This window comes from Centrocercus urophasianus, unplaced genomic scaffold (genome assembly GCF_019232065.1).
Source record: "Centrocercus urophasianus isolate 14NV4802_14NV808 unplaced genomic scaffold, USGS_Curo_1.0 seq_11, whole genome shotgun sequence".
Classification (NCBI taxonomy): domain Eukaryota; kingdom Metazoa; phylum Chordata; class Aves; order Galliformes; family Phasianidae; genus Centrocercus; species Centrocercus urophasianus.
Window position 1 is genome coordinate 79177202 of NW_024884253.1, and position 24565 is coordinate 79201766.

At 42.2% G+C, this 24565-nt stretch overlaps 1 protein-coding gene and 1 long non-coding RNA gene across 5 annotated transcripts; one reads left to right on the forward strand and one right to left on the reverse strand.

Annotated features, from left to right (window-relative positions):
- Positions 1 to 2389: 2389 nt before the first annotated feature.
- On the reverse strand, positions 2390 to 4939 carry LOC122171863. Its single transcript, XR_006172112.1, has 3 exons — positions 4631 to 4939; positions 4315 to 4405; positions 2390 to 3625 (listed from the first exon to the last, which is right to left on the reverse strand). It is a non-coding gene; the product is annotated as an uncharacterized LOC122171863 (long non-coding RNA).
- On the forward strand, positions 4628 to 23597 carry RIPK1 (receptor interacting serine/threonine kinase 1). 4 transcript variants are annotated; one of them, XM_042839703.1, is made up of 13 exons: positions 4628 to 4833; positions 5717 to 5811; positions 7536 to 7733; positions 8920 to 9073; positions 9550 to 9687; positions 11963 to 12191; positions 13039 to 13188; positions 14315 to 14391; positions 17437 to 17527; positions 19194 to 19739; positions 21149 to 21220; positions 21823 to 21975; positions 22541 to 23597. In XM_042839703.1, exons 3-13 carry the CDS (start codon positions 7582 to 7584, stop codon positions 22825 to 22827), a joined length of 2049 nt encoding a protein of 682 aa, XP_042695637.1. In that variant the 5' UTR covers positions 4628 to 4833; positions 5717 to 5811; positions 7536 to 7581; the 3' UTR covers positions 22828 to 23597. The 4 variants fall into 4 exon arrangements, with proteins under 4 accessions (XP_042695637.1, XP_042695635.1, XP_042695636.1 ...); XM_042839701.1 differs by lacking the exon at positions 4628 to 4833 and adding an exon at positions 4921 to 5021; XM_042839702.1 differs by lacking the exon at positions 4628 to 4833 and adding an exon at positions 5139 to 5211.
- Positions 23598 to 24565: the final 968 nt, after the last annotated feature.

A 24565-nucleotide genomic window follows, 5' to 3' on the forward strand; every position in this document is an offset into this window, starting at 1 on the left:
GAGACCTTGTTCATTAGTTTCCTGAGCAGCCTGAAATCTGCTCTCCCTACATTCAGGGTTGAAGTTTTGGTGGTAGTTTGCCTCCTAACAAAGATTTTAAACCAACAACTTCCCAGTCACTATGATCTAGATGGCAACTTCACCCATATAAACCCTCTATTTAAAAGAGGAGCACATTCCTTAGTTCTCTTTGTACCAAGAAGTTATCATCAAAGTAAAGGATGAATGTCCTGTACTTGTTTGCAGCAGCAAGTTGTCACCCCTAAGGACAAGAGCAGCTGATCCAGAGGTATCTCTTTAGTTCTCTTAGTAATCAGGCTGAGAGAGTTGGGGCTGTTCAGTCTGCAGAAGAGAAGGCTCCAAGGAGACCACATAGCAGCATTCCAGTACCTGAAGGGGCATACAGGAAAGCTGGGAGGGACTTTTTATAAGGGCATGTAGAGACAGGAAAGGGGAAATGGCTTTAAACTGGAAGAGAGTAGATTTAGACTAGATATCAGGAAGAAATTCTTTACTGTGAGGGTGGTGAGACACTGGAACAGGTTGCCCAGCGAGGCAGTGAATGCCCCTCCCTGAGGCTTTCTAGGCCAGGCTGGATGAGGCTTTAAGCAACCTGGTCTAGTGAGAGGTGTCCCTGCCTATAGCAGGGAATTGGAAGTAGATGATCTTAAAGGTCCCTTCCAACCCAAACCATTCTATGATTCTATGATTCTTAAAGAATAATTCATTGCTATCATTGTCCTGACTGGATGGCACATAGCAGACTCCTACCACAACATCTCCCTTATTTGCTTGTCTGGTTTTATTCCTTTTCCCCTGGAATCTGCATTAAAGTTCTACTGATCAGCCCCAGTAACTCTTGTACAAAAATGCCATGAGAAAGGTGCATCCCACTAGATGCCAGCAGGCCTGGTGTCATGTAGACCATCCCATGATCTAGAAACACAAAATTGTGTCAGTGATACCAGCCTTGGAGCCACATGTGGATCAGCTGGGTCTGTCGTTCCTGTCACTATTGCTCCCTGCTACCAGAAGGCTGAAAGAAAATGCTGCTGCCACCTGACTCACAGGAAGCTGGAGCACACCCTGGGTGGTTACATGCTCCCCTGAGAGCTCAGTTTGGGTGGCTGCAACTGGAGGGGATGCAGGGGAGACAGGGGATACAGCTTTCTGCCAAGTGGGTGCCATGACTACAGAAGAAAGCCTGTTTTTTCTCTAGGATTGTGCAGCCAAAGCACTTCACAGCTGTTACTGAATTCTCAATTGCCCTTGATGAAATGAGAACATTTTTTTGCTAATATCTGACATGGGAAAAAAAACAAGGACTAACCACCTTTTTTCAAAAAGCAGACTGCCACATCTGCAAGTACAGTTTACTCCAGTGGGATGTGGAAAGCAAAGGTAATGCCTTTACTGGAACTCAATATAAAGCCCAAGGGAAAGTAAATCCTCTTACTATTCTCTACACTTACAGCTGCTGCTGGGCCACACCTCAGCATCCAAGGAGGATTGTGGAAGTTCTAACTTAATTACAACAGGAAACTGTGGCTGCATTCAGTCACAACAGCAGTCCCACATCTCAAGGGGCATCACATTCTACTTGTGTGCTCCCTTAGGGGATACGGCCCTCAGTGCTGACTGCTGCACAGTGCTGCAGCTTCTTCCTCCTCTACCCTCTATGGCATCAGAGAAATTCAATAGTTTTTGTAGAACTGGTGGGCCAAAGGTATCTAAATATCACAGTCTCTCCCTGTAAAATCAACTGTACAACATAATATCTTGACAGCTGTTGGACAGCAGTGGGATCAATTAGACCAGATAATGCTTTAGCTTTAGATTAAAAGGTAGATTACAGAAAGATTACAGACAAATACCCTTAGGGTATTGTCCACCGATCATCCCTCTGTACAGCGTCCGGGCAGGGTGCTGAGCCCAGAATTAACCTCTCAGCATTGACTCCAGAGCTGGGAACATTCAGTGTGAGGGATCGCTCCTCCCTGCTGCTCCCCATGGAGCCTGCAGCCACGGCGCCATCAGACCCACATCCCACCTGAGTGCCGGTCCCTACACAGCCCCTAATGCACATGAGACACAGAAAAGAAAGGGCCTCTGAGCAGCTACCTGGCAGCTAACCACAGTCACAAGCAGAAAGGAAGGAAATTCAGTTTTCCGTTAAGAAGTCCCTTTCCCTATACAGCACAAACTTATTGTGATCTCATTTCATTTTTGAGATTCCCAAGATGGGTAACTGTTCCAGGTAACCTCAGTAAAGCACTTTGGTGTTCTGATGCTTCTTGTTTATCAGCCCCCACCATTTTTCAGCGGTGCAGCAGTGCCTGTGAGTTTATTTTATTTTCATTAATACCACAATTTAACATTTTTGCTCATATAAAAACATTATTGTGAAAAGCCTTAAAAAATAGTATTGAGGTTATTGCCCATTGCGGGATAGCCTTCCTTTCTTCTCAGTGACAATTAAGAGATTTCTGTGTGACTTCAGATTGCATTTCTGGATCAGTTCATTTTCCCTATTCATTTTAAGAAGGGCTGTCAGAACAGGCAACACTGAGCTGCTGAGAACCAACAAAGAAATGTTAATTTCTGTCTTTTTTTTTGTCCAGGGCTCACTGGTAAATTACTACTAATACTGAAAGGTTTTCAACCACACAATTGTTAGAGATTTAGGCATCTTACTTCCTATTTTCAGCCACGGACGTAATGCAAAGCTCCGAAGAAGCAGAAAAACAAAAACAAAGAGCATCAAAGAAACCCAACAACAAAATGCTGTCAAATGATTTTCATAATGCCTGGCATTGCAACAGAAAGCCAAAAGTGCATGACTTCCCCACAGTTCTGAGATATGACTGAACTAATTTTTGCTTTGTTTCATTGCTACACCATCTCAGAATCTCTGGACTGTAGGTTTCAGTACAGCCTTCTTTACAACACTTCATAATAGGGATAACCAAGAAACACCTGTCCTCAAATTACATTAAACTTAATTTGCCATCTCACCATGACTGCCCTAGGCCTCTGAATTACTACAGGTGTTAACAGCCCTTCTGTTCAGAGCTGCCAGAGCATTAAACACCCATGACTGTTTCCATTCTAGTCAATCCAGAATCAGTTGGTAACAGCGATGCACTAGCCATCATCATCATTATTGATTATAATTATTATTTATTATTATTTAGAGCAGTAACAGTTGGACTCAGCATTTTGTGGAGATTTACTGAAAAGAAGCTGTTTGTTTGTCTAACAAAGTGTAGAAAACTGTTTTCAGGCCCAAGGAGGAAACTTCAGCCTTGAAGCGACCATGTTACCACCAAGGTTGTTCTGCCTCTCCACGCACCATTTCCCACCTCTCTTTCCAAAGAGACACTTTACAGAAAGCAGCCAGTTATGAGCCTCCTGTCTCTTGTGGAGGAACACGCTGGCCAGCAGAATTATAGAGCAGAATCGTAGATCATTAATGTTGAAAAGACCTCTAAGATCATCAAGTCCAACTGCCGATCCATCACAAGCATGCCCACTAACCATGTCTCTCAGTGTCACATCTGCACATTTCTTGAACTCCTCCAGGTCTGCTTCTGATGCGCAGCCTTCCAGTCACTCTGCACCACGCCTGTAACAATGCATGGGGTTGCTGCAATTAAAGTGCAAGACACAGCACTTGGTCCTGCTGAACAATTGGCCTCACCCCATCAATCCAGCCTACCCAGATCCCTCTGTAGGGCCTTCCTACCCTCAGGCAGATCAACACTCCCTCCCAGCTTGGTGTCAGATCATCCATAAAGATATTTAAGGAGAAACAGAAGGCACAAGTCAGACTGCCTCTTTCTCTGAAAGGGCAAATAAGGATGCACCGGTGGTTTAAAAAAATCAGATTCCTTGATGACAACCACAGAGGGGAATAAAGGTTGATTTCTGTATTTGCAGAGGGCCAGAGTTCCAGGATATGCCAGCATTACACACCATTGTAAAACCTCAAAGGTTTTACAATACTAAAGGAAGTATGATTATTTTGTTTGCAAGAGAAGCATGGGACTGACACAAACATAGCCTCAGAAGTCCTTCACAGCAAAGGAACCTTATCAAGGAAACTCACTGTGGGGTTTAGCACAGAATTAAACAATTCTACCCTGGCCATTGTGTTTCTTTTGGATATACAACAGCCTTGGCCCTCAGCTTCCACCAGGAAACGGGAACAGGCTACTGGATCCCTTACTGGGACACTTCGTCACATTTCTAGAGCTTGAACTCCAGCTGCAGAAAGACCCCCTCCCTTAAACATAAACTGTGGGCTGCTATTACCTCCCACGTGGACCTGCTGCTGCTGCTCTGTTGGTGCCGAGCCCTGAACTCTGCGGCACCTACTCAGCACTGTGAAGAGCGCAAGAATTCCCTAGAATGGAAAAGGCAGTTATTCACTGAACAAACTGTGATTTGGGGATTGGTCTTATGTAAAGATGCTACATTAGCCTGTTGTATTTTAGAACAGCTTTCCTAATGAAAATAATAGAATGCGTTAAGAAGTTGTGCAGTCTTTCTTGCTGTTAGTATGACAAGCAAGTTTGACAGACGCGGGCGGGGTGAGGGTGGGGGACGGGGACAGACACGTGACCTTTACCGAGCTGAATGGACTGGATGCTTTCTGCCGGTCCTTCTAGGTTATGTATTTCTGCAGCTGAGCCACGCTTCCTCCACACCACGCTGCCCTTTGCTGCCCGCCGCAGCAAAGAAACGCGTTTCTGCAACGTCTGCGTTATCAGCCGCATCCCTGCCCCTCCAGGCCCGCGCCCGGAGCGCCGCGCCGCCGCTTCCCGTCGCAGGGTGTGTGACTTTCGCGCAGTCCCGGTTACCCTACGCAAGAGCCGACGGAGGAGCGACAGCCGCAGCCCGAGCCGCCTCCTCCTCCACTTCCGAGCAGGCGCAGCGGCGGGGCGCGGCGAGACCTCTGCCGCCGGGCCGCGGGGCTCGGCAGGGGCCGGCGAGGCCACAGGACGGAGCCCGCAGCCACGGTAAGGCTGGACGGAGCGGGGCAGAGCGGGCCAGGAAGCCGGCCGCTCCACCGAAACCGAAAGCCCTGCGCCGCCCCCATCTTGCGGCGACGCCGCCGTCGGCTCGCGGCTCCCGGGCCGGCCTCGGTGCCCGCCAGACTGACGGCCCCAGAGAGGCGAGGCGCGGCGCGGTGTGCGGCACGCGGGAACGGTGAGAGAGCGGGGAGGCGGCACGAGCGGGGCCGGCGGGCAGGAAGCCGCCAGCAGGAGCCCAAGGAGGACGCGCTGCCGGCCGGCGAAAAGTAGGCCGGAACCAAAGCCCGGGTCCTGACAGCCGGGCTGCCCGTGCTGTGTCCTGCGGAGGGATGCGCGTCTTTGTGAGCGCTTATAAAGCGACGTGATACCGTTGTACTGCTGGAAAGCGTCCCGCAGACCCTCTCTGCTCCGCCCTTCCCCGTGTCCCTCTGCTCTTTTACCAGAGCACTCTGCGTGTCCTTACTGTCTGCTTCTTTCCTTCCTCAATATAGACGCTCAGAGAAGTATGTTGGGAATAATGTGTTTTGTAATCGACCAGCTGTACTGGTGAGAGTGACTTTATAGGATACAAACTGCCTGCAAGAAGTAGAGTTGGCCTCTGTAAGGCTAGGCTGAGCTGAACCACAAAACGTCTTTTCTCTCAATCACAGACACTTAATGTATGTATTGCTGTATCACAGGTGCTAAGGACACGTCTGAACCGCCATGTATCTCAAAAAGCTTTGAATGGACCTGAGCCTTCCTCCTTGATTTCTGCATTATCTGACACTCCCAGGTAACAACAGCCAGTACCTCATTAGGTAGCATACTGAAATAAGTAGTCTTTAAATAATACACACCTATGTATGTAATGTGTGTTCAGAAGAGCAGTACGTGCAATTCTTGCGTGAGCACTTCCTACTTAGATGTGATGTTACCGTTAGCATGCATAATTCACTATGCATCACAATCACAGAATGGCCAGGGTTGAAAAGGACCACAGTGATCATCGAGTTTCAACCCCCCTGCTATGTGCAGGGTTGCCAACCACCAGACCAGGCTGCCCAGAGCCACATCCAGCCTGATGTTAAAGTCTCATGACTGAATTCAGGCCTTTGTACTCTGGACACCTATACCCATCAGCAGCATCTCACCAACTACACCAAGGAAGCCATAAGACCATCACTGGGAACTTCCAAGGAGACAAGAGCAGCAGCGGGGATTTCCAGCAGCACAAGGTGCCTGTGCTTTCTAGGCAGGCTAGCACTCCAACAAAACACAATCAGCATTCTTTCAAGTCTAGGAAAGCCAAAGAAAAAAACTCTGAGAAGAGCAAACTGCTTCAACTGTAAGAAGGATTTCCTGTTGTCTGTATGACAACAGATCATAGCATATACATGTACAGGGAAGGAACTGTTGTTTTCTGTATTTTACAGAATACAGAAAGTTATTATGCTTTAATCTTCCCTATTTTGGCTTGTCAGTATAGAAACCATCAGCCGGTTTCCGGATCTGCACATTATCATCTCTCTTCCTGAAGGTCCTGAATAAACTAATCTATTGCTGCTGACAGTGTCTCTGTTATAGCTGTCACAGCCACCCAGAAGAAACCACAACTGTGCAACCCTTCTGGTCTCTTGGACTTTGCCTTTTATTAGAAAGCTTTTCCTTTACATGACATAACATGATTACCTCCTGAGAGACACGTCAGGCAAGAGAGTACTGCAGCTTTATCAGAAGCTTAAAATGGTTAGGGTATTCACTGGGGTGACTCGCCTACCCATTGCAAGGCTCTCCCAAGTTCTCAGTCTTTTTTGTTGTTGTTGTTTTATTCAGGAGTTACTGCAAGGGATGGGGACAAGAGAGCGTTGCCTATATCCCCACCACCACAGTCCTTGCCAGTGTTTGTCTCCTTAAATTGAGGCAGCTGTGAAAAGGAGTTTTCTACAGAAGCTGGGTTCTCTCATCATCCAGAGAAAACTTCCCTTTATTTTAAACTTCAAGCAAACTCTTGAAAGCTGAATTTGCAAAGATGCTTAAGATGTATCTTAGAGTTATATAAGTATATAGGCACCTGGTAGACCTACATTCAAGCAATATAGAAAATAAATTGCCTCTCAGAATTGCTATGCACAACCTGCCCTTGGAACTGTGGCCCTTGGTTTTTCAGGTTCTCAGTTTTTGCAAGCGAAGCATGAGGTACAAGGACAGTACCAATCCACTACATATTATATGGATAGGAACACATATTATTAACAGTGATTTGCAGCAATCAGGCGAGGAAACAGTTTAACATCACTTTAATATAACTGTAATGGATTGATAGAATACATCACTTGTGATCTTAAGGTCTCATCCTACAAGAGAACAGCAGTATCTTCAGTTTGGCCCTTTGAAATGCAGCTAGTTCAGAGGAGTTATAAGAGTATATATGCCAGTGTCCCTCTCCTTACGTAGAAGCTTACTTAGTGGAACAGCTAAATGCTGAATAATGACACTTTCTTTTTCTCTTTCCTATAGGAAGACTTCATTTCCTTTTTATTGCTAAGCCACAAAGCCTGCAAACATGTCACTGGATGACATCCACATGAGCACAGAGGATTTGATAGACAAACAACAATTAGATGCTGGAGGATATGGAAAAATTTCGTTATGCCTTCACAGGATATATGGATACGTAGTATTAAAAACAGTGTATACAGGACCCCAGCGCACTGAGTAAGTTGAAGATGTATTCTTTCAGTTTAACGAGTCCTCCAAACTCAATGGAGATAAATCTAAAGAAAAGTTAGTAATTTAAGATCTTTGGATTCTAGAGATGCTGGGGGAAACCACTCTTAAAACGAGCACCAGCGGCTTTCCTTCAAATTTTCACTTTTCCCTCATTAGCCACCTTTTCTGCAGGTCTAACTCAGTACAGGAAGTTCCCAGGTTTGTTATTCTGGTTTGGTTTTTTTTCAGAGGTGTGTGCTGCTGTGAACTGTTAAGTCTTGCACACCTAAGCAGATGCAGGAACTCAGAGGACATGTTATTTTCAAGCTTGCCGATCAGTTTTCAATATAGATGTCCACTAGGAACTAAACAGACACTGTCAGCAGTACTCCAGCCCTACAGTTATGATACCAAGAATGTAGCTCTCTCTTCTGAGAAGAACTGTGAGCTAAACCCACTGATTTAATTCACTGATTTAATTAAATTTGATTTTATTTTGCCAGTGTAAAGTGAATTAAGAGATTCTGGTAGTTTGCAGATTGCGCTGATGGCTGGGACAAACATTTAAAAACGACAAGCTTGCCAGCTTTGTTTCTGGTTTTGTTTCTTTTCAGTCTCATTGTCCAGGCTGTTTAAGTTTTTTATTCCTTAAAAGTCTTGAATCAAAAGTCTTAAGCTAAGTGAGCTTAAAGCAAACAAAACAACTACTTTCTCTAGTACTGGAGAGGAAGACAGAGGGAGAAAGCAGTTTCCCTTTTAGTCACAGGCTAGGAAAGCATTAGCGAGCAATAGAGTCTCAAGCTGTTCTTGCTTCCATTTGCCTGTGACTTAACGGGGGTAATAGCAAAATACCATCCCTACTTATATCTAAGTGCATGGATACCTTCCTTCTCTAATCGTGAGCTCCTGTCTGCACACCCTGACTACTGGTGAGTTGGATTATGGCCCAGGTGACCAGACTTCGAGTTCACTCTAAACCCATCATCCATAGTAAATGTTATCAGCATCCAGTATGTGGGTAGACTCCATAGTAAATCCACTGTACCAGTTCAAAACAAAGAGAAGAAATGGTTCATCTTCCAGCAGCTCTGGGGAGGTTGATGTTTGGCTATCATTGTCATGATCAATCAACAGTGTTTTCATTCCTGTGTTTTTTCCTAGCCCACATTCAGAGTAATTGCTTTTTTTGCAGATGTAATGCTTCCCTCCTTGAAGAAGGCAGGATTATGCGCAATCTGCAGCACGACCGTGTGGTAAAACTACTAGGTGTAATTTTGGAAGATGGAAACTACTCACTTGTGATGGAGTATGTGCACCGGGGCAACATGATGAAAGTGCTCCAAAAAGTGAGCAGTGAATTGCTTCATCCCTTGCTGCTCTTTTCGGATGATGATTGAGAGGGACAAGATGTTACTGCCATCTGCAGAGGATGCAGTCCTTTTAGTTTCTGATTCTCTTTTCTGTGTTAAAGGGCCAGCAGCACCCTGCCTGCTCTAGAGATGGCAGGTTATAAAAGCAGAATACAGCTTTGGCTTCCCTGTGCATTGCAGAGGTACAGACCACAGTTGTAGGTTCAGAGTTAATGGAGTATGTTTGTAAAAATATCTGAAGAATTTTCTTAAAAAAGGTGCTTTTGTAAGTATGGAGTGACTCAAAAAATACCATAACAGAATAATTTAGATTCAGGAAGGACCTTCAGTTCATTTCATACCCTGTCTTGAGCAGAGGCATTCATAGGACTAAGAAACAAACTTGGTTAAATACTGTTTCTTATTGATGGTTGTAATGGCATTCTTTGACATATGGCTTTCATTCATTTCAGCTCCCAATACCTCTGTCAGTGAAAGGGCGTTTCATCCTGGAGATCATAGAAGGAATGCTTTATCTACACGGGCAAGGCTTAGTGCACAAAGACCTAAAACCAGAAAACATCCTTGTGGATAAAGACTTCCACATTAAGGTGCGTGTTAAAGTGAGAATGGAGAATGCTGATAATTTGCATCACAGACCACAGTGCGTCTGCGTTCAGATGGTATTCCTGATGGGTAGATGAACTCTTCTGTGTTTCACTGAGCTATCGCTAGGACGATATTAGCAGTGACCTACACAAGCTCTGCACCTGAGATTTGCATAATCTGCCCCCATCTGTGAAAAAAATATCCCTACAGCTATTAAAAACTGAGCAATAGTAGTGAGAATTAGTGAATAATGAAACAGCTTGAAAGAAAAAAGAACTTCAGCACACATAATTTGAATCAAAAAGTATCTGAAGGATCATGTCTTTTGTCCTTTGTTGCTGGAATTTCTCATCCTGCCTCTAACTCTTTTTTCTTCTTCTCCTTTTCATCTTCTCCTCTGTTGTCTCCCTCTTTTTTTCCCCTTAGTCATCATTTTTAAATGACAGCCAGCAGCTACAAAAAAGAAAAAGCAGCAGGAGACTACTTCAGAGAATGATTTATAAACCTGTTCCAAAGTCCTTCTATTAGCTTCAGAGGGCTTTTGGATCGAGACGTATGCAGATAGAGCCCACTGCTCAATAAACCCGAGTAGAATTTGCAGCAGTCCTCATCAGTTGTTGTGGTCAAGGTGAGTTACTGAGATAATCAACTCATTACAATAGGAAACTAGTGATAGAATGTTGTGAAGAAAACTCTGGCACTTGATACTTCTCACACATAAATTAATGAGAAATAATTTGACAAGATTAAGATAGTAGCAAGTCATAGTGCAGTATGAGCAGCTTGCAGAAAAGAGAGATAAGCTTGTATTGTTGTTTCTTTGTTACCAAAACAAAAAATCCACAACAAACCCACCACCTCATTATCCATTTTAGGTTAATTGGATGATTTGGGGGGTTTCAGACTGCTTATACAGCCAGGCACAAATCAGATTGTTATCACACTGTATGACAAACCGAACTGGAGCTCAGGATGAAATTCAGAATCAGATCAGACTTAGCAGTCCGACCAAAAGTCTCATGCAAGGCAGCTATAAATGATCTGTCTGTTCAGATGCGTTTAACATTGCCAATATTTGTAAAGGGAAAAAGCACATCATAAATAATAGCTGTTAAAATAAAATAATGCAGGAGGATTTTTTATCAGGTTTTCCTCCGCCACATGAGACCTCCTCTCACTTTTAGACATGAACTTGGACCTAAGTCCTCAGCAGGTCTTAACTTAGAATTTCTTCCTCCTTGAATATATCTCCTCTGAATTTAACTGAAAGCTTTAGAAACTAAAGAGGAACAGTAAGCTAGGTAGAGGCAGCAGGAGAAGAGTTAGAAGTGAAGCAGTGTGTCACTCCAGTTGTATCTGAAGTGATTGGGTTACGCAACTAGCTGAGTTCACAGCTTCCTGTGGCCAAGTGAGGTAGTCCCACTTTCTTTCGTTTTTCCTCTCCTGTTGAATTCCTGGACTTTGGCCACCCTGTCCCCAGTATAATTCAGGAAGCCAAACCAATCAGATTACATTTTGCCTTTCTGGCCACCCTTCTGTCAGGGAGCACTTGGTTCCGCAAGCCAGTTGAGCCCAGCACTACGTGCCCTGCCAGTACAGGACCAGAATAAGCCAAGAGAGCACACAGGAGGAGTCTGTGAGAAAAGGAGGGTAAAATTACTTTGCTCACCATCAGCCATTAGTCTCGTTGTTGTAAAACAGCGCCCTAGGCTTTCAGTAATGTCACGTTTCAGTGCACAGTACCCAGACACTCTGGCTTTTACTTTTTTCATGCTGTCCTTTTTCCATGTCTCTTACAGCACATGCATTGTATCACTTTGGATCTAATTCCTCTCCTTTTTTGTAGAAAGGAGTAAGGGGGGGTTGAGTTAGATGGATTCTAAATGGAAAGGGGGAGGTGGTGATGTACATGCTTCTCATAGATTATTCCTGAATCTTAGCTGCTGCTTTTGTGGATCTTCTGTTATGCTGTGAGTACAGCAAAGCATATCTCAAACAAGATTATCACTATGAGCAAAACAGAATGTTTTTCCCCTTGCACTGTACCATTGCTCCACCTGATCTTAAGCTAATAATTAGGTTTCCAGTTGGCAGTAATATTTTATTGGGGAGGGAAGAAAAGATAAAATAGCAAACATTTTCCCCCCCTTTCCTTTAGTTACATTTTTGCAGTTTGTACCAGCTAATGTTACAACATCGAGCACTGCATGAATTACTTCCTTACCTCCTTTTCACCACAGCACTAGCTCTGACATTTTTGGGGTTTTTTTTTAATAGATTGCAGATCTTGGTGTTGCTTCCTTTAAGAACTGGAGCCGGCTGACCACAGAAGAGACCAGCAGACAGAAGAAAATCAAGAGCGCTTCCCAGAACAACGCCGGGACCCTTTTCTATATGGCCCCAGAGCACTTAGATGATGTTAACGTAAAACCTGTGGAGAAATCAGATATTTACAGCTTTGGCATTGTAATTTGGGCAATTTTTGCTAACAAAGAGCCATATGAGAGTAAGTTATTTGGAAAAAACATTAGGTTACAAGATTAAGTTGTAAACGCTAAGCATTTCAAGTTACAAAGTTAAGAATAGTGGGTTATGCTGCCTGTGCCCAAGTATAGCCCCTGTTTTTACATCTCATGGCCACTTACTGGCATTGACTGCATCATTCCTTTGAAATGTCAGGAACACAGTGCACTTTTCGGTGGCACTTGAAATACAGGCAAAGGGCCAGGTTTGGACATACAGAACACATGTAAACCTACACTCAGCGGCAGAAATTAGACAAGCCTTGGGCAGGCCAGCGTGGAATCTCTCATGTATGCTGATTCCTGACATGGGCTAAACATACCAGCATTTCTCTTTTGACAGGACTGTTCATGCAGCCAGTTACTGTTCCTCAGCTGTGTAATGCTGATCTCTTAACATGCATACATGTGGAAAAGTGGGAGCAGACCGTGGAATTCCAGAGCAACGTTTATCATTTTGCATGTTTGTTTTGTTCTGCTAACTGTTTGCACACTGCCTATGTGACTGTCTTTGTGTTCTGAGCTAGCACAGAGCGTAACTGAGATTCAGGTTCTACAAATCTAGATATGTCACCCTCACATGGCACACATGCATAAAAGCATTCACTTATCTGAACTCTCTAATATACAGAAGTTAGGGAACTGGATTCAGCTTCAGAAATCTCTCAAGTTTGTATCTATAACTCAGACTTCTTTCTTTGAAATCTTCATTTATATACGCACAAATACACAGGCTGTTGCTTCAGCTGTTCCTTTTTGCCTACGAAGATGTGACTTTGGGAGAGAGAAAAACCTGGGATCAGAATCTGATGTGAAATTTTAATTTTTCAGATTGTATAAATGAAGCCCATATTTACTTTGGAATCATTCGTGGAAACAGACCAGACGTAGAAGAAATCATTGAGGAATGTCCAAAGGAAATTATTGACTTAATGAAACAATGCTGGGAGCAGAAGGCAGAGGATCGGCCGACCTTCGCAGGTAAGGCATTACATGGGATTATTTTTGTTCTGTGTCCATCAGTAATTAGCAGTGCAGCAAACATGAAGTCCTTCTTATTAATTCTCAATTAGAAAATAAAGTGACCAACTCAGATGCCCAGTAAAACCTGTTCTCCATACACTGACTACAAATAGCATCCCGTCCAACAGTTACAGCTTTGAGAAAGAACAGCAGATGGAGTAGAATAGACCGGATGGAGACAAAACACTTTGTACATGCTGTAATTTTTTCTTCAATGTTGTATGATCCTCCTTCTCCAAAGGCTTCAGAAAAGCTGGTGTGAAGGAACATAATACATCTTGGGTACAACTGACATAATATCCTATCAAAACCTGCATCAAAAGCTGATTAGCCTTCCATTAGCAATGCAGCAGTTTGTTACTGATCATCCTTTTACGTGGTCAGAATCCAAAGCAACTGAAGTTACAAAAAGTTGACTGAGTGGTCTGATAGAAGGTGGGGAGGGGAGGGGGGGGAAATAAGAGCAATCATCAAATATACATAAGCCATACATAACATATACATAAACATACATAAGCCAGTATTTCTCATTTCCCTTTGCCTTTTCTCTCTGTCACAACAGCAGTCCCAAAAAAGAAAAACTATATGCTCAGGGAATTATGCAGAAGCACCTAGAGCTTCATATACAGCAGAATCCATATTCACGAGAAGCAAATAGACAGGGAGAAACAAATCTGCTATTTCTATATTTAACCTGCAGTGATGTTTGTAGATTCTTTGAGTAATTCCATCTTTAGTAGAAGTAGGGTAGCTGTTTATCCAATACCTGAATGCAGTTAAATGCATCTTACTTATTTTGGCAGCCAAGGGAAGTTACTTCAGCCACCAATCACTTTTCTCCTAACAAGGAATAAGATGGCCAAAAAAATCCATAGAAATAACCTTGTTTTTAACTACACTAAGGCTAAACAAGTCATGTGAACATAGACTCCAATGCGTGTTTAATTTTTTCATTGCTATTTCTGACTTGATATGAAATCTTGATTGAATTCTTGTGCATCAAGGTTGTTAACAGCATGTACTACTGATTTTCTATTGAAAACCATCTTCATCTAATTCTCTCTTTTTTTTTTTTTTTTTGCAGAAGTTAGTAATAAGTACATGCCCTTTTACTACCAAAATCTAGAAAAAAATATTGAAGATGATCTGAAGAAGATGGAAGTGAGTAATTCGTTAACTATTATTTCCTAATATTAAAGTGTCAGCTTCCCAACCATGCCGTGCCACGTCCCCAGGTACTGCCAGATTCTGCCCAACTCTGATCTAACCAACCTGATTTCCTACAGTGTAAAAATGGATGGATTTGTGAATGAGGGGAAGACAGCGTACGTCATTTACCTCAGCTTCAGGAAGCTTTTCAATGCTGTCTCCCAAAATATTCCTGCGTCCAGGTTCAGAAGTTACCATCTGGATGGGTAGACAGCCAGATGGGTTAAGAACAGATTGAATGGCCTTAGAGGGTAGTGGTTAATGGGCCCTACTTCACCTGGATTAGAATAATGCAGGGATCTGCTATACTGGGACATGTCCTGATTTACACCTTGATCAGTGACCAAAGGAGTGATGGAGTATGATCTCATAAGACATGCAGATGACAAACTATGGGGATGAATAAGTACCATTATGGTCAAGGGTGCCCAGAGCAGGCTGGGAGATTGGGATGACAGAAACCTTACAGAACTCCAAAAAAACCCAAATGCAATATGCTGCATGAGGGGAGAAACAGCATGTGGCCTCAGTGCTGGCTGGGGAGCAGCACTGCTGCAAAGACTGGGGCTTACTCAGCCTGAACAGGAGATGGTTTGGGAAAGATGTAAAAGCAGTAGTCTGTTCCTACCTTTGAAAGGTTTATTGAGAAGTTGGAGCCAAGCTCTTTCACGGCAGCACACAGAAAAAGGAAGATGAGAGACAGTGAGCATAAGGTAAAACAAGAATAGCCCCACAAGGACAGACAGCAATAGAGCAAGCTGCCCACGGCAGCTGTCCGGTCACCTACCTTAGAGGTTCCAGGATGCAGACAGACAAAGCCCTGGGGTACCTGGTCCAGCCCCATGGACAGTCCTGTTCTGGGCCGGATGTGGGACAAGACACATCCCAAGGCCCACTGTAACCTGAATGACCCTGATATGAATGACTGTGATAACACAGTACTTCAGAAAAGCTTCTATCGTGTCCAGAATATCTCACTCAATAAAATATTATTCCCCAGAGATTCAGAAGTGTCAGAATATGATTTAAAGTAAGTATAAAAAACTCTGAATTCATGCTACGTTGCTTTTTTCTTTAATGCCTGTAAATTCTCAGCATGTTTGAGAGCAGGAGCTACACAACAGCAGCAAGAATAGTTCCCATTTTTATCTGAAATCAGTTATTTTTTCCTAGTGCGTAAGTTGGTTTCTCTTCCTTTTCTGACTTGAGGTTTAGGTTTTACAGCTTATGATACAAAGAATGATCTCAGGAGTGAAAAATAATACGAGAATGAAAACTTCTGGAGTATTGGCTGATGACAGAATCTTTTTGTAGTATTAATTTATTCATTTGTCGTGACAGCTATCAGTGAGAACTGAACTAACTTCTGATATGAACTCCAAAGGTCCATGTTATGATAGCAGCCCCAAATAATCATAGGGACTAAAGAACTATTTAGAAAATGGGATATGTCTGTTCCTTTCTCAGGAAGAAAAGCATCCCTTCATATCAGACCACACAGGTGAGGGGCACAGAGTGTGAATACAGCATCCAGGCAAGTAAGGATGGTAAACTGCTAGGACAGCTTCATTAGGAACATGAGTTAGAGGGCTCAGGCAAAGCCTTTGTTGCCTCAGCACTAGCAATTGTGGACGCAAGAGTTTACAGCCCCCTAACTAAAAGGGCTGCAGGATCACAGAATGGTTGAGATTGGAAGGGAGGTGTGGAGATCATCTGCTCCAACCCTCTGTTTAGCCAAGAACACCTATCGCAGGCTGCCCAGATCCACGTTCAGGCAGCTTTTGTCCATTTGAGCAAACTGCCACTGCTTGGTCACCTAAACAGTTTAAAAATATTTTTTAAAATTTAAAAATTAAAAACCTAACCATAAAAAAAAAAAAAGCAGAAAAACCCTATACTGCCACTCTCAGAACCTCCTGTGGTTTCATTTGTTCCCAGCACCTCTTGTCCCGTCACTGGGCACCACTGGAAAGAGTGTCTTCTTTACACCATGCTATCAGATGCTTATACATGCTGACATGATCTCCTCTGATCCTTCTTATCTCCAGTCGAAACAGTCTCAGCTCTTTCAGCCTCTCTCACAAGAAATATGCTCCACTCCCTTAGTTGTCTTATCTGCACCCTTTCTGTTGGCTCTTGTACTGCAGGGGCTCAGAACTGAACACAGCACTTCAGGTGTGGCCTCACCAATCTTGAGTAGAGGGGAGGGATCACCTCCCTTGACCTACAGTCCTCCAAATGCACCAGGACACCATCAGCCTTCTTCACTGCAAGGATGTATTGCAAGTTCGCATTCAATTTGGCATCCATCAGGTCTCCCAGGTCCTTTTCTGCAGAGCTGCTTTCCAGCCAGTCAGCCCCCAGCATATATTAGTGCACGGAGTTATTCCTCCTCTGGTGCAGAACTTAACATCCCCCTTCATTGACCTTTGTGAGGTTCCTGTTAGCTCATCTCTCCACCCCGTTGATGTCCCTCTGTATCGTTAATGGAGATGTTGAACAGGATTGGACTCAGTGATGGCCCTTGGGGTACACTGATAGTTACCAGCCTCCAACTAGAATTCTAAGTATCGGTCACTACCCGCTGGGTCCAGTTATTCAACTAGTTTTCAAGTCACCGTATGCTCATCTAGCTCACAGTTATCAGCTTCTTTGTGAGGACCATAGGGGAGGCATTAATTATGAAATCTATCACTACGTAAAGATTAAGCTTATACTCATTTAGTTAAAGGTTCTCTGGCCAAGCTGGTATTTCATACTACAGTGGCATTACAGTTCTTCCTTCTTTCACAGAAGATAACATTTTGCCCATCTGTAGCAAAGCAGTGGATATTTTCTGCAAGGCTCTGCCCTCTGTAAGGGGATTTCTTCCAACAGATTCATGGGATCTGTTTGCCCAGGGGACATCACTGTGAGGATGTGTTTCTATTCTACAGGCACTTCCTTTTGTTAAGCTTTTACCTATAACTTGATCGTATGTTCTTCTCTTACATGTAGGAAATGTGGCCCGAGTCAGAAGAGTTGCTGCAGAGGATGAAATCCCTTCAAATAGATGCTGTAGTGGTAGATACCAGTAATGGCCAAATAGGTAAGTGTTCCACGTCACTTACCTAGCACAGCATTTACTCTGCTACAGATAAAGGTTGCCCATGTACAAAGCGAGTAATGTTACCATTAAGTTGCTATGGAGAGACTCAATTATTCAGTACTTCACAGAGAATTTTAATCACTGAAAAAACTAAATTTGCTCCCAAGCTCACTAAATTTTTCCAGCATCTACAGTTCAAACCCATTTTATTTCAGCCTTGCGCTTTCCTCTTCCATGCCAACAGTTTTTTCTATACTAGATTTTTCAGTAGTCAATTTGATAACTGCTTTACATAGTTGATATTCCTTCCCACCCTTTTGGTCACACCGACAAACTTAATGCTTGTCCTGTCAACTTCAACTCCACAAACTTTCCTTTTTCCCCACTCCAGCCTTTGTTACAAACCAGGACGCAAAATTATTAATAAGAAAACAAACACATTACAGTATTTTGGGATCTTGCTGCCCATAATCTACCAGAAGAGCAGTAATACATGAGTCTTCTCCCCTTTCTCTCATATTTTAAACCCTGGATGAGTTGCATGTTTTATGGAGCTGTCACATCAGTATGTTACAATGTAGTTGTTCTTGTAGTAGCACAGCTGGAATTGTTTTACCAAAGCATCTTAACAGCAAAGGAAATGAGATCCTATTTCCAACACTGACTTACAAACAATCTAAAATTCAGTAGAAATCAAATCCCGCTGACTATGCCCACACCATTATAAAGATTGTATTAAACAAGTAGCTTGGAACTGTAACAGGCAACTGATAAACCCTCACCAAAGCTACGTTAGCCATAACAGTTCTTTAGTGGAACTATTGGACTTAGTAAGGCAGGCCTATTGCTGTATTTTTACATTAGTATAGTTACATTTCCCTAGCAAAAATAATAACCTAAGACTAGAGATTACAGATGCTTTTGTGCTTTTAAGGATAAAAAGGTTTTATTGTCAAACTAGGCTGCAGAAAGATACGATCTTGACATCCTGACAAAGTCAGGTTGGTTGGTTGGTTCAGTTTCCCCAGAATGTTGCAGCATGATCTAAATTATAATTCAGTCTAATTTGGTACTTCCTTTGATAGAGAGAACTAGTTTCAAAGATGACAGACTGTTCTGTCTCTAAGTGTTACTTGCGAAAAGGTATTTGAGACAATGAAGAATAAACCAGACAAAATAGAAAGGATTAATCCTGAAATATCCAGACAGGATTTCTGCATAATTTTTTGCAGATATTACTTTAATGACAAAGTCACAGAATTTTACTGAATTTTAATGACAAAGTGTTGAATTAAATAACACCAATTATAGTGAGTTCTATTTTCCATCTTGTCATACTCTGCTCTTATTAAATGATTGAACTCAGTTAATGCAGTCAAGACTCAGTAGTAAATCAGACCCTACACATGCTGCTGGGAACCTGTTGTTTCAGTGACTAAGAACGTGGTGTTGATATCAGCAGAATAACAACAAGCTTAGACACCACCTTCCTAGACATAGTTCTGTGATACTTCCCAGAAAGGGAAAAACATCTTATGCTGGAAGTGATGCTACACTTTTATAAGTTACCATAATATTAAAAATAAATGAATAGAATCTAATGCCACCACTAGCTATGTTCTTGCAATAGAATATATTTCAAATACTTCATTTTTTTCTCTTTCAGATCAACCTAATTCTCTACACAGCTCTCAGGGTCAGATTAACGAAGCCTTGTTTGCTGCCTGCCCTGAGAACCAGCCTGTTGAGAGCTGTGAGACTTCGTTTACATCCTCTGACAATCTAGAAAGAAAACTGGAACGCGAATACGACTACCATGCATTTGGCAGCCGGATGGATAAATCAGTAGTTCCACCATACACCCCTGAAATGAGAGAGAGAGAAAGGAGACAAAAAGTTGCCAACGATCCATTTGCAAAGCTGCCTTCTGTTTCTCAGCGGAGTGAACATTATCACAAAGCTGAAAATATGGGGTCAAACACTAACCCTTGGTTTTTGCCAAAACGAGCTGCAATGCCAACATGGGGAAATTTCGATCATTTTTATGGGCCAAATGTTAACAGCCTCCTAACAGGAAACACAGAAGATCTCTATGATCCCTGCTCAACCAGTGCCTTTAGCCTAAGCAAAACTCCGGTGCCGGAATCTCGCCCAAACCTGGGGGCACAGAGCAGCATAAACCAGCAACAAAAGAATGCAGACATGGATACAGGTAAGATTCCTCCTCCTCCCAACTCTTGTGTTTCTGAGAATGTTTTTTCCTCTAAAAACAAAGCAGCCTTAATAATAGCAGACAATGGATATACCGCAGCAGCTAACAAAACTAAGAGCTGTTAGTAACCACGCCTGGAAAGCTAAGGAGTATTTTTGACTCACAGAATGTAACATTCACATCACAGGTTGTGCATGCAAAAATGGAACTTCTCTCATGATGTGTAGCATTTCAGAAAATAGGTATTTAAGCTTGATTTGCAGCAAGTTAAGAAATTCATGAGTTCAGGGAGCTAACAAGGAGCTAAAGCTCTTAACTGGTTTCTCCAGAGATCAGTGCTAACAGAGAGGTTCTCTTACTGTTTGTAGTGAACTGTGGGATAGAAAGGTATGGAGAAAACAAAGAGAACAGTGAGTGTCAATAGCAAGCAGAAATAAGCTGTCAGTAACCAGCAGCAGTTAAGATACAACTTCCAGGAACTAAAGGAAGTATTGTACACAACAGTCTTCTCCTACTAGTTACAGAAGATTTTTAGTGTGGCATTCTATTTTAGATCTTCTCGGGAAAAAAAAGTAGTAATAATAAATTGAGGACACACAGCTTCTTACAGGCAGAATGCCACAAAGTTGTTATTCTGCTCAATTATTTATGCAGAAGCTGTAACTGTTTATGAGTTTATGCACTGAAATGAGTCTAAGAGCTGTCATGTCAGAAGGCAGGAATTAGAACTGTCAGTATCACTATTATAAAGAGACCAAAAAAGTAAAAGCAGTTATAGTAGGGGGGCAACATACAATGTCATGGCAGGTACCAGACAGCTGCAGAATACCTGCACTGCAGTTCTTCCATTGTTTTATTTGGAGACTATAACCCAGTCTCTCACTGCCCCATCACAAGCTGTCAGAGCTCATCTGAGCACATCCAGATCCATTACTGTGCCCAACAGGAAGTTCCATCTCTGCAGGACGTGGCTGCTACCAACAGAAGATGCAGTGGCATCCCACGCTTTTGCTACAGCTAACACACTCACAAACCACAACCAGTCTCAGCAGTAAATAGTAGCAGTGTGCTTGGCAGCTTTCTTGGTTTGGAATTTTCAAATTTGAATATGTGATGGGTGGCAGTAATATCTGTGACTACACTGTGATCCTGCATTGCTGTCTGCTAGCCAGGTGTTCAACACCCACATGGAATCCTGCTGTCCTCACTGGGATCCAAGGATCATGAAGGCTATTTATTTCCAAGCAAAACCACGATAAGGGTAACTGCTCTAGAGTAATTCAAGGAGATAAAGTCCTGTCAATTAAAAGCTTCTTGTCTTTTCATATTTAAGTACAAATAACTGCAGTACTTATAGATTTTTCTTTTTTAAATTTGCATAATACTTGTAGCATTTCCCCTCTGTTTAGGTATCAAGGTTTCTGCCTCTTTCACAAGGGGAACTTTCACATATTATCCTCCTGCACCTCCAATAACCAGAGGTAAATGTAGCTGTAGCCTTTATCTGTCTTGATAGCCAACAATATATGCATTGCATCACAATCAGTGAGGAAAAAAGCTTCAGCATCTTGAAATAATTCATGTAATTGCTTTATATCCTTAAATATAGCAGAAGTTAGCAATGTTACCATGTAATATTCCTGTCTCTACAATTACATATCTGCACATTTATATTTGCTTGATCAAGGACATCGTCATCTTTAATGTAAAACATAAGGATTGTGCTGATCAGCCTTCCTTGGAGTACAGGTCTCCAGAGCTCAGCTGCCTTAAACCTGTCCTGTCCTTTGTCTAGGGCATTTTGCTGTGGGATGCAGTAACACTGGCTTTCAGTAAAGCACAGCTGTGTCACAGTACATGAAAACGTGTTCATGATTGCCAGTACTTTGCAGAGGAGCTTGACTAGATGACTTTTAAGGGTCCCTTCCAACTCAAACAATTCCACAATTCCTATGTTAAATACAATACAAGAATTTAATCACTCCCTTGATTATCAAAATCTTCATCCTTACCCTTCATGCAGTACTTGAATTTTTGATTTATATACAGATGTTTATAAAACTGTATTAATTTCCTTATACAGAAGATTCAGTCATGTACAACATAACTAACAGCTCCGGAATTCAAATTGGATCCCACAATCACATGAAGATTGAAGAGCAGAATCAACACATCAGCACTTCTCCTGTTGCTACAGGAGCATCTTACTTATACTATGAATCAACGGGTATATTTGGTAAGATGTACCTCCCTAGCTTTGGTGTATGATCCTCACGCAGTTATCTCTGAGAATCATTGGGTTTGGACAATGTGAGAACAGTACAACTTAGTCTGTGACTCCTTTTTTGCACAGTACTTGAAATATTTACAGATCTGTGCCAATACTGTTCTGGAATACTGTGAACCTTATTTGTCTTGTCAATATTGGATTAAGCTACCCTTTTATTCCTAAGTAAACAAAGTAAAGAGTCCCAGAATATAAAAGACATCACATATAGACATCAGTCAGCTATACAAGGACTTTAGGAAAGAGCTCTGAATTTCACAGGTGTTTAAATGATAAACTAAGGTAGACTCAGAAAAAAAAGCAAGTCCACCAACTGACTTGTGAACACGTGTGTTCCCACTTGGAGTTTCTTTTGTGGTAATTAGCTAGTATTGCCTCCACTTTTGATCCTGTCACCGAAGTCCTACCTCAAGATATTGCAAACACTTTGGAAAGGACGACTGAAGTAGCGTGGGGAGCAGAAGGAATGTTAAATAATGCTATTTTCTTATACTTTTTTTTTTTCCTTCTTCAGACAATAATACTGTCCTGACTGAGAAACAGCTGAATCTAGTGAGAGAAAAGCTAGCTAAGCAGTGGAAGCACTGTGCCCGTAAACTAGGCTTCAGCAACTCTGAAATTGATGAAATTGATCACGACTATGAACGGGATGGACTAAAAGAAAAAGTTTACCAAATGCTGCGTAAGTGGGAAATGAGGGAAGGCTCCAAAGGTGCTACAGTTGGAAAAATTGCCAGAGCCCTCTTTGGCTGCCAAAGACTGGATCTCCTTACTTGCTTGATGCAAATGAATGAGGAATAAATTGACTGAAGCTGGAGAGGGAGGCACACAGGATGTTTTTACCTGAAGACTTCCAATAACAAATAATTCTGAACAGACTTTCTGGAGCTTTTTGCACACTTTTCCTCTTTGGAATGGATTTTTCTGCCAAGCAGTTTTCAGTGAATACCTCCAGCAACTCTAAAAGTTTGTGTCAAGATAATGAGGTCTTCCAGATGTTAAAATTTGGTATTTCCCTTCCGGGAGGGAAGATTAAAAACAAAAAATTTTCCAAACATTAGACAGAGGCATTAATACTACTGATTTGAGGAAATTAAATTATACGGAATCCCCAGTCTATCTTTAAGTATGATGAACTCTTCTTTGGTTCTGAACAGAAAGTATGTCATTTCAGCAATGCTAATGGATCAGCACAAACATGAAAGACTGGCTCACTGTTTGAAAGACGTGGACAGAAAGCAAAATCAACCCTTAGATCTTGCCAATACTTACAAGGCTACTACTGTCCCAGACTGCTTTAAGTTAATGTGCTATTATTTTTATATCTTTTTATAATGTTCATTATATATCTAGAACTCTGCTGAATAGAAGTGTGAATAAAAGCAGGAATGATTTTTTTTTTTTGGTTGAAAAAGTGTGTAATTGGTAAAATAGTCTTCTTTCATGGGTTAACATTGCATTAGATTTTGTGCTGCTTGGTAGAGAAGATTTTATGGGAGTAATCTCTGCTCTGCTTTATTACATGGGAAAAACAATCATTATGCAATCCAAAATAAAGACCTGGGAAACACAAGAGCTTTGGGAAGGGGAAAGTTCTTCATTATTAGAGGATAGAAGACCCGTTCTGCTCACTATGTGACTAGGAGTATTACTAGTTACTTAAACTCCTAGGCTGCATTTATACTAGTCAATTAAAATGCACTTGGGAACATTCCATGATGCTGAGGCCAGCTGGCAAAGAGTAGCTTGCTGACAGCATAACAAATTCATTTAACCTTGAAATATTAAAGCAAGGGTTGTCTCACCACATTTAAGTTGTACTGGGGAATGTTGGAAGAGCTCTGTAGCGTAGATTTTAGTGTCCTACTGCCTGGGAATGTTCCTCATCATTCTTTAATTTACACGTATTGACACAATCATAGATCTTTCATACTGAGAAAGCAGAATTACTGAGCTGCAAGTTCTTATGCACTAAAATAATCATCCCATACTCTTCCTATGAAGAATGATACCTCTGCTTTGTTTATTACAAGCCAAACAGATTTTTTGGACCAGGTCTCTTTGCTGTAGAAAAAGCAGTAAGCGTTGATTAGCTTCTAATTGATGCCAGAAAGTTAGCAATCCTATAGAAGCATAGGATTCAGCAGCCACTATTTTAGTAAAATTAAACTGGAGTCACAGCAAATCCCAACATATTTCTCAGCTTTAGAAGCATTTAGCATAAGTTATAGTGAAAGCGGGTCCCCAAAATGAGGACTTCAGCAGAAATTATAACACAGACTGACATCCACCCAGATCCTGGAGGACTTGCACAACTTCTGTTCATATATGCTTAAACCCATTCTTCTTTTTCTGCTATTAGTCCACAGAGTGTTAATACCACCACCCACTGTGTTGCCTCGTGAAACAGATTTCAGAACAGATCTAAAAACACCCGTGTACTCAAAGCATTGATTTCACTGCAGTGCATCCATTCCATATCCCATTTGATTCAAGTCTCACACACCTGTAGTCTTTACTCATACAGTATTCTATTTTT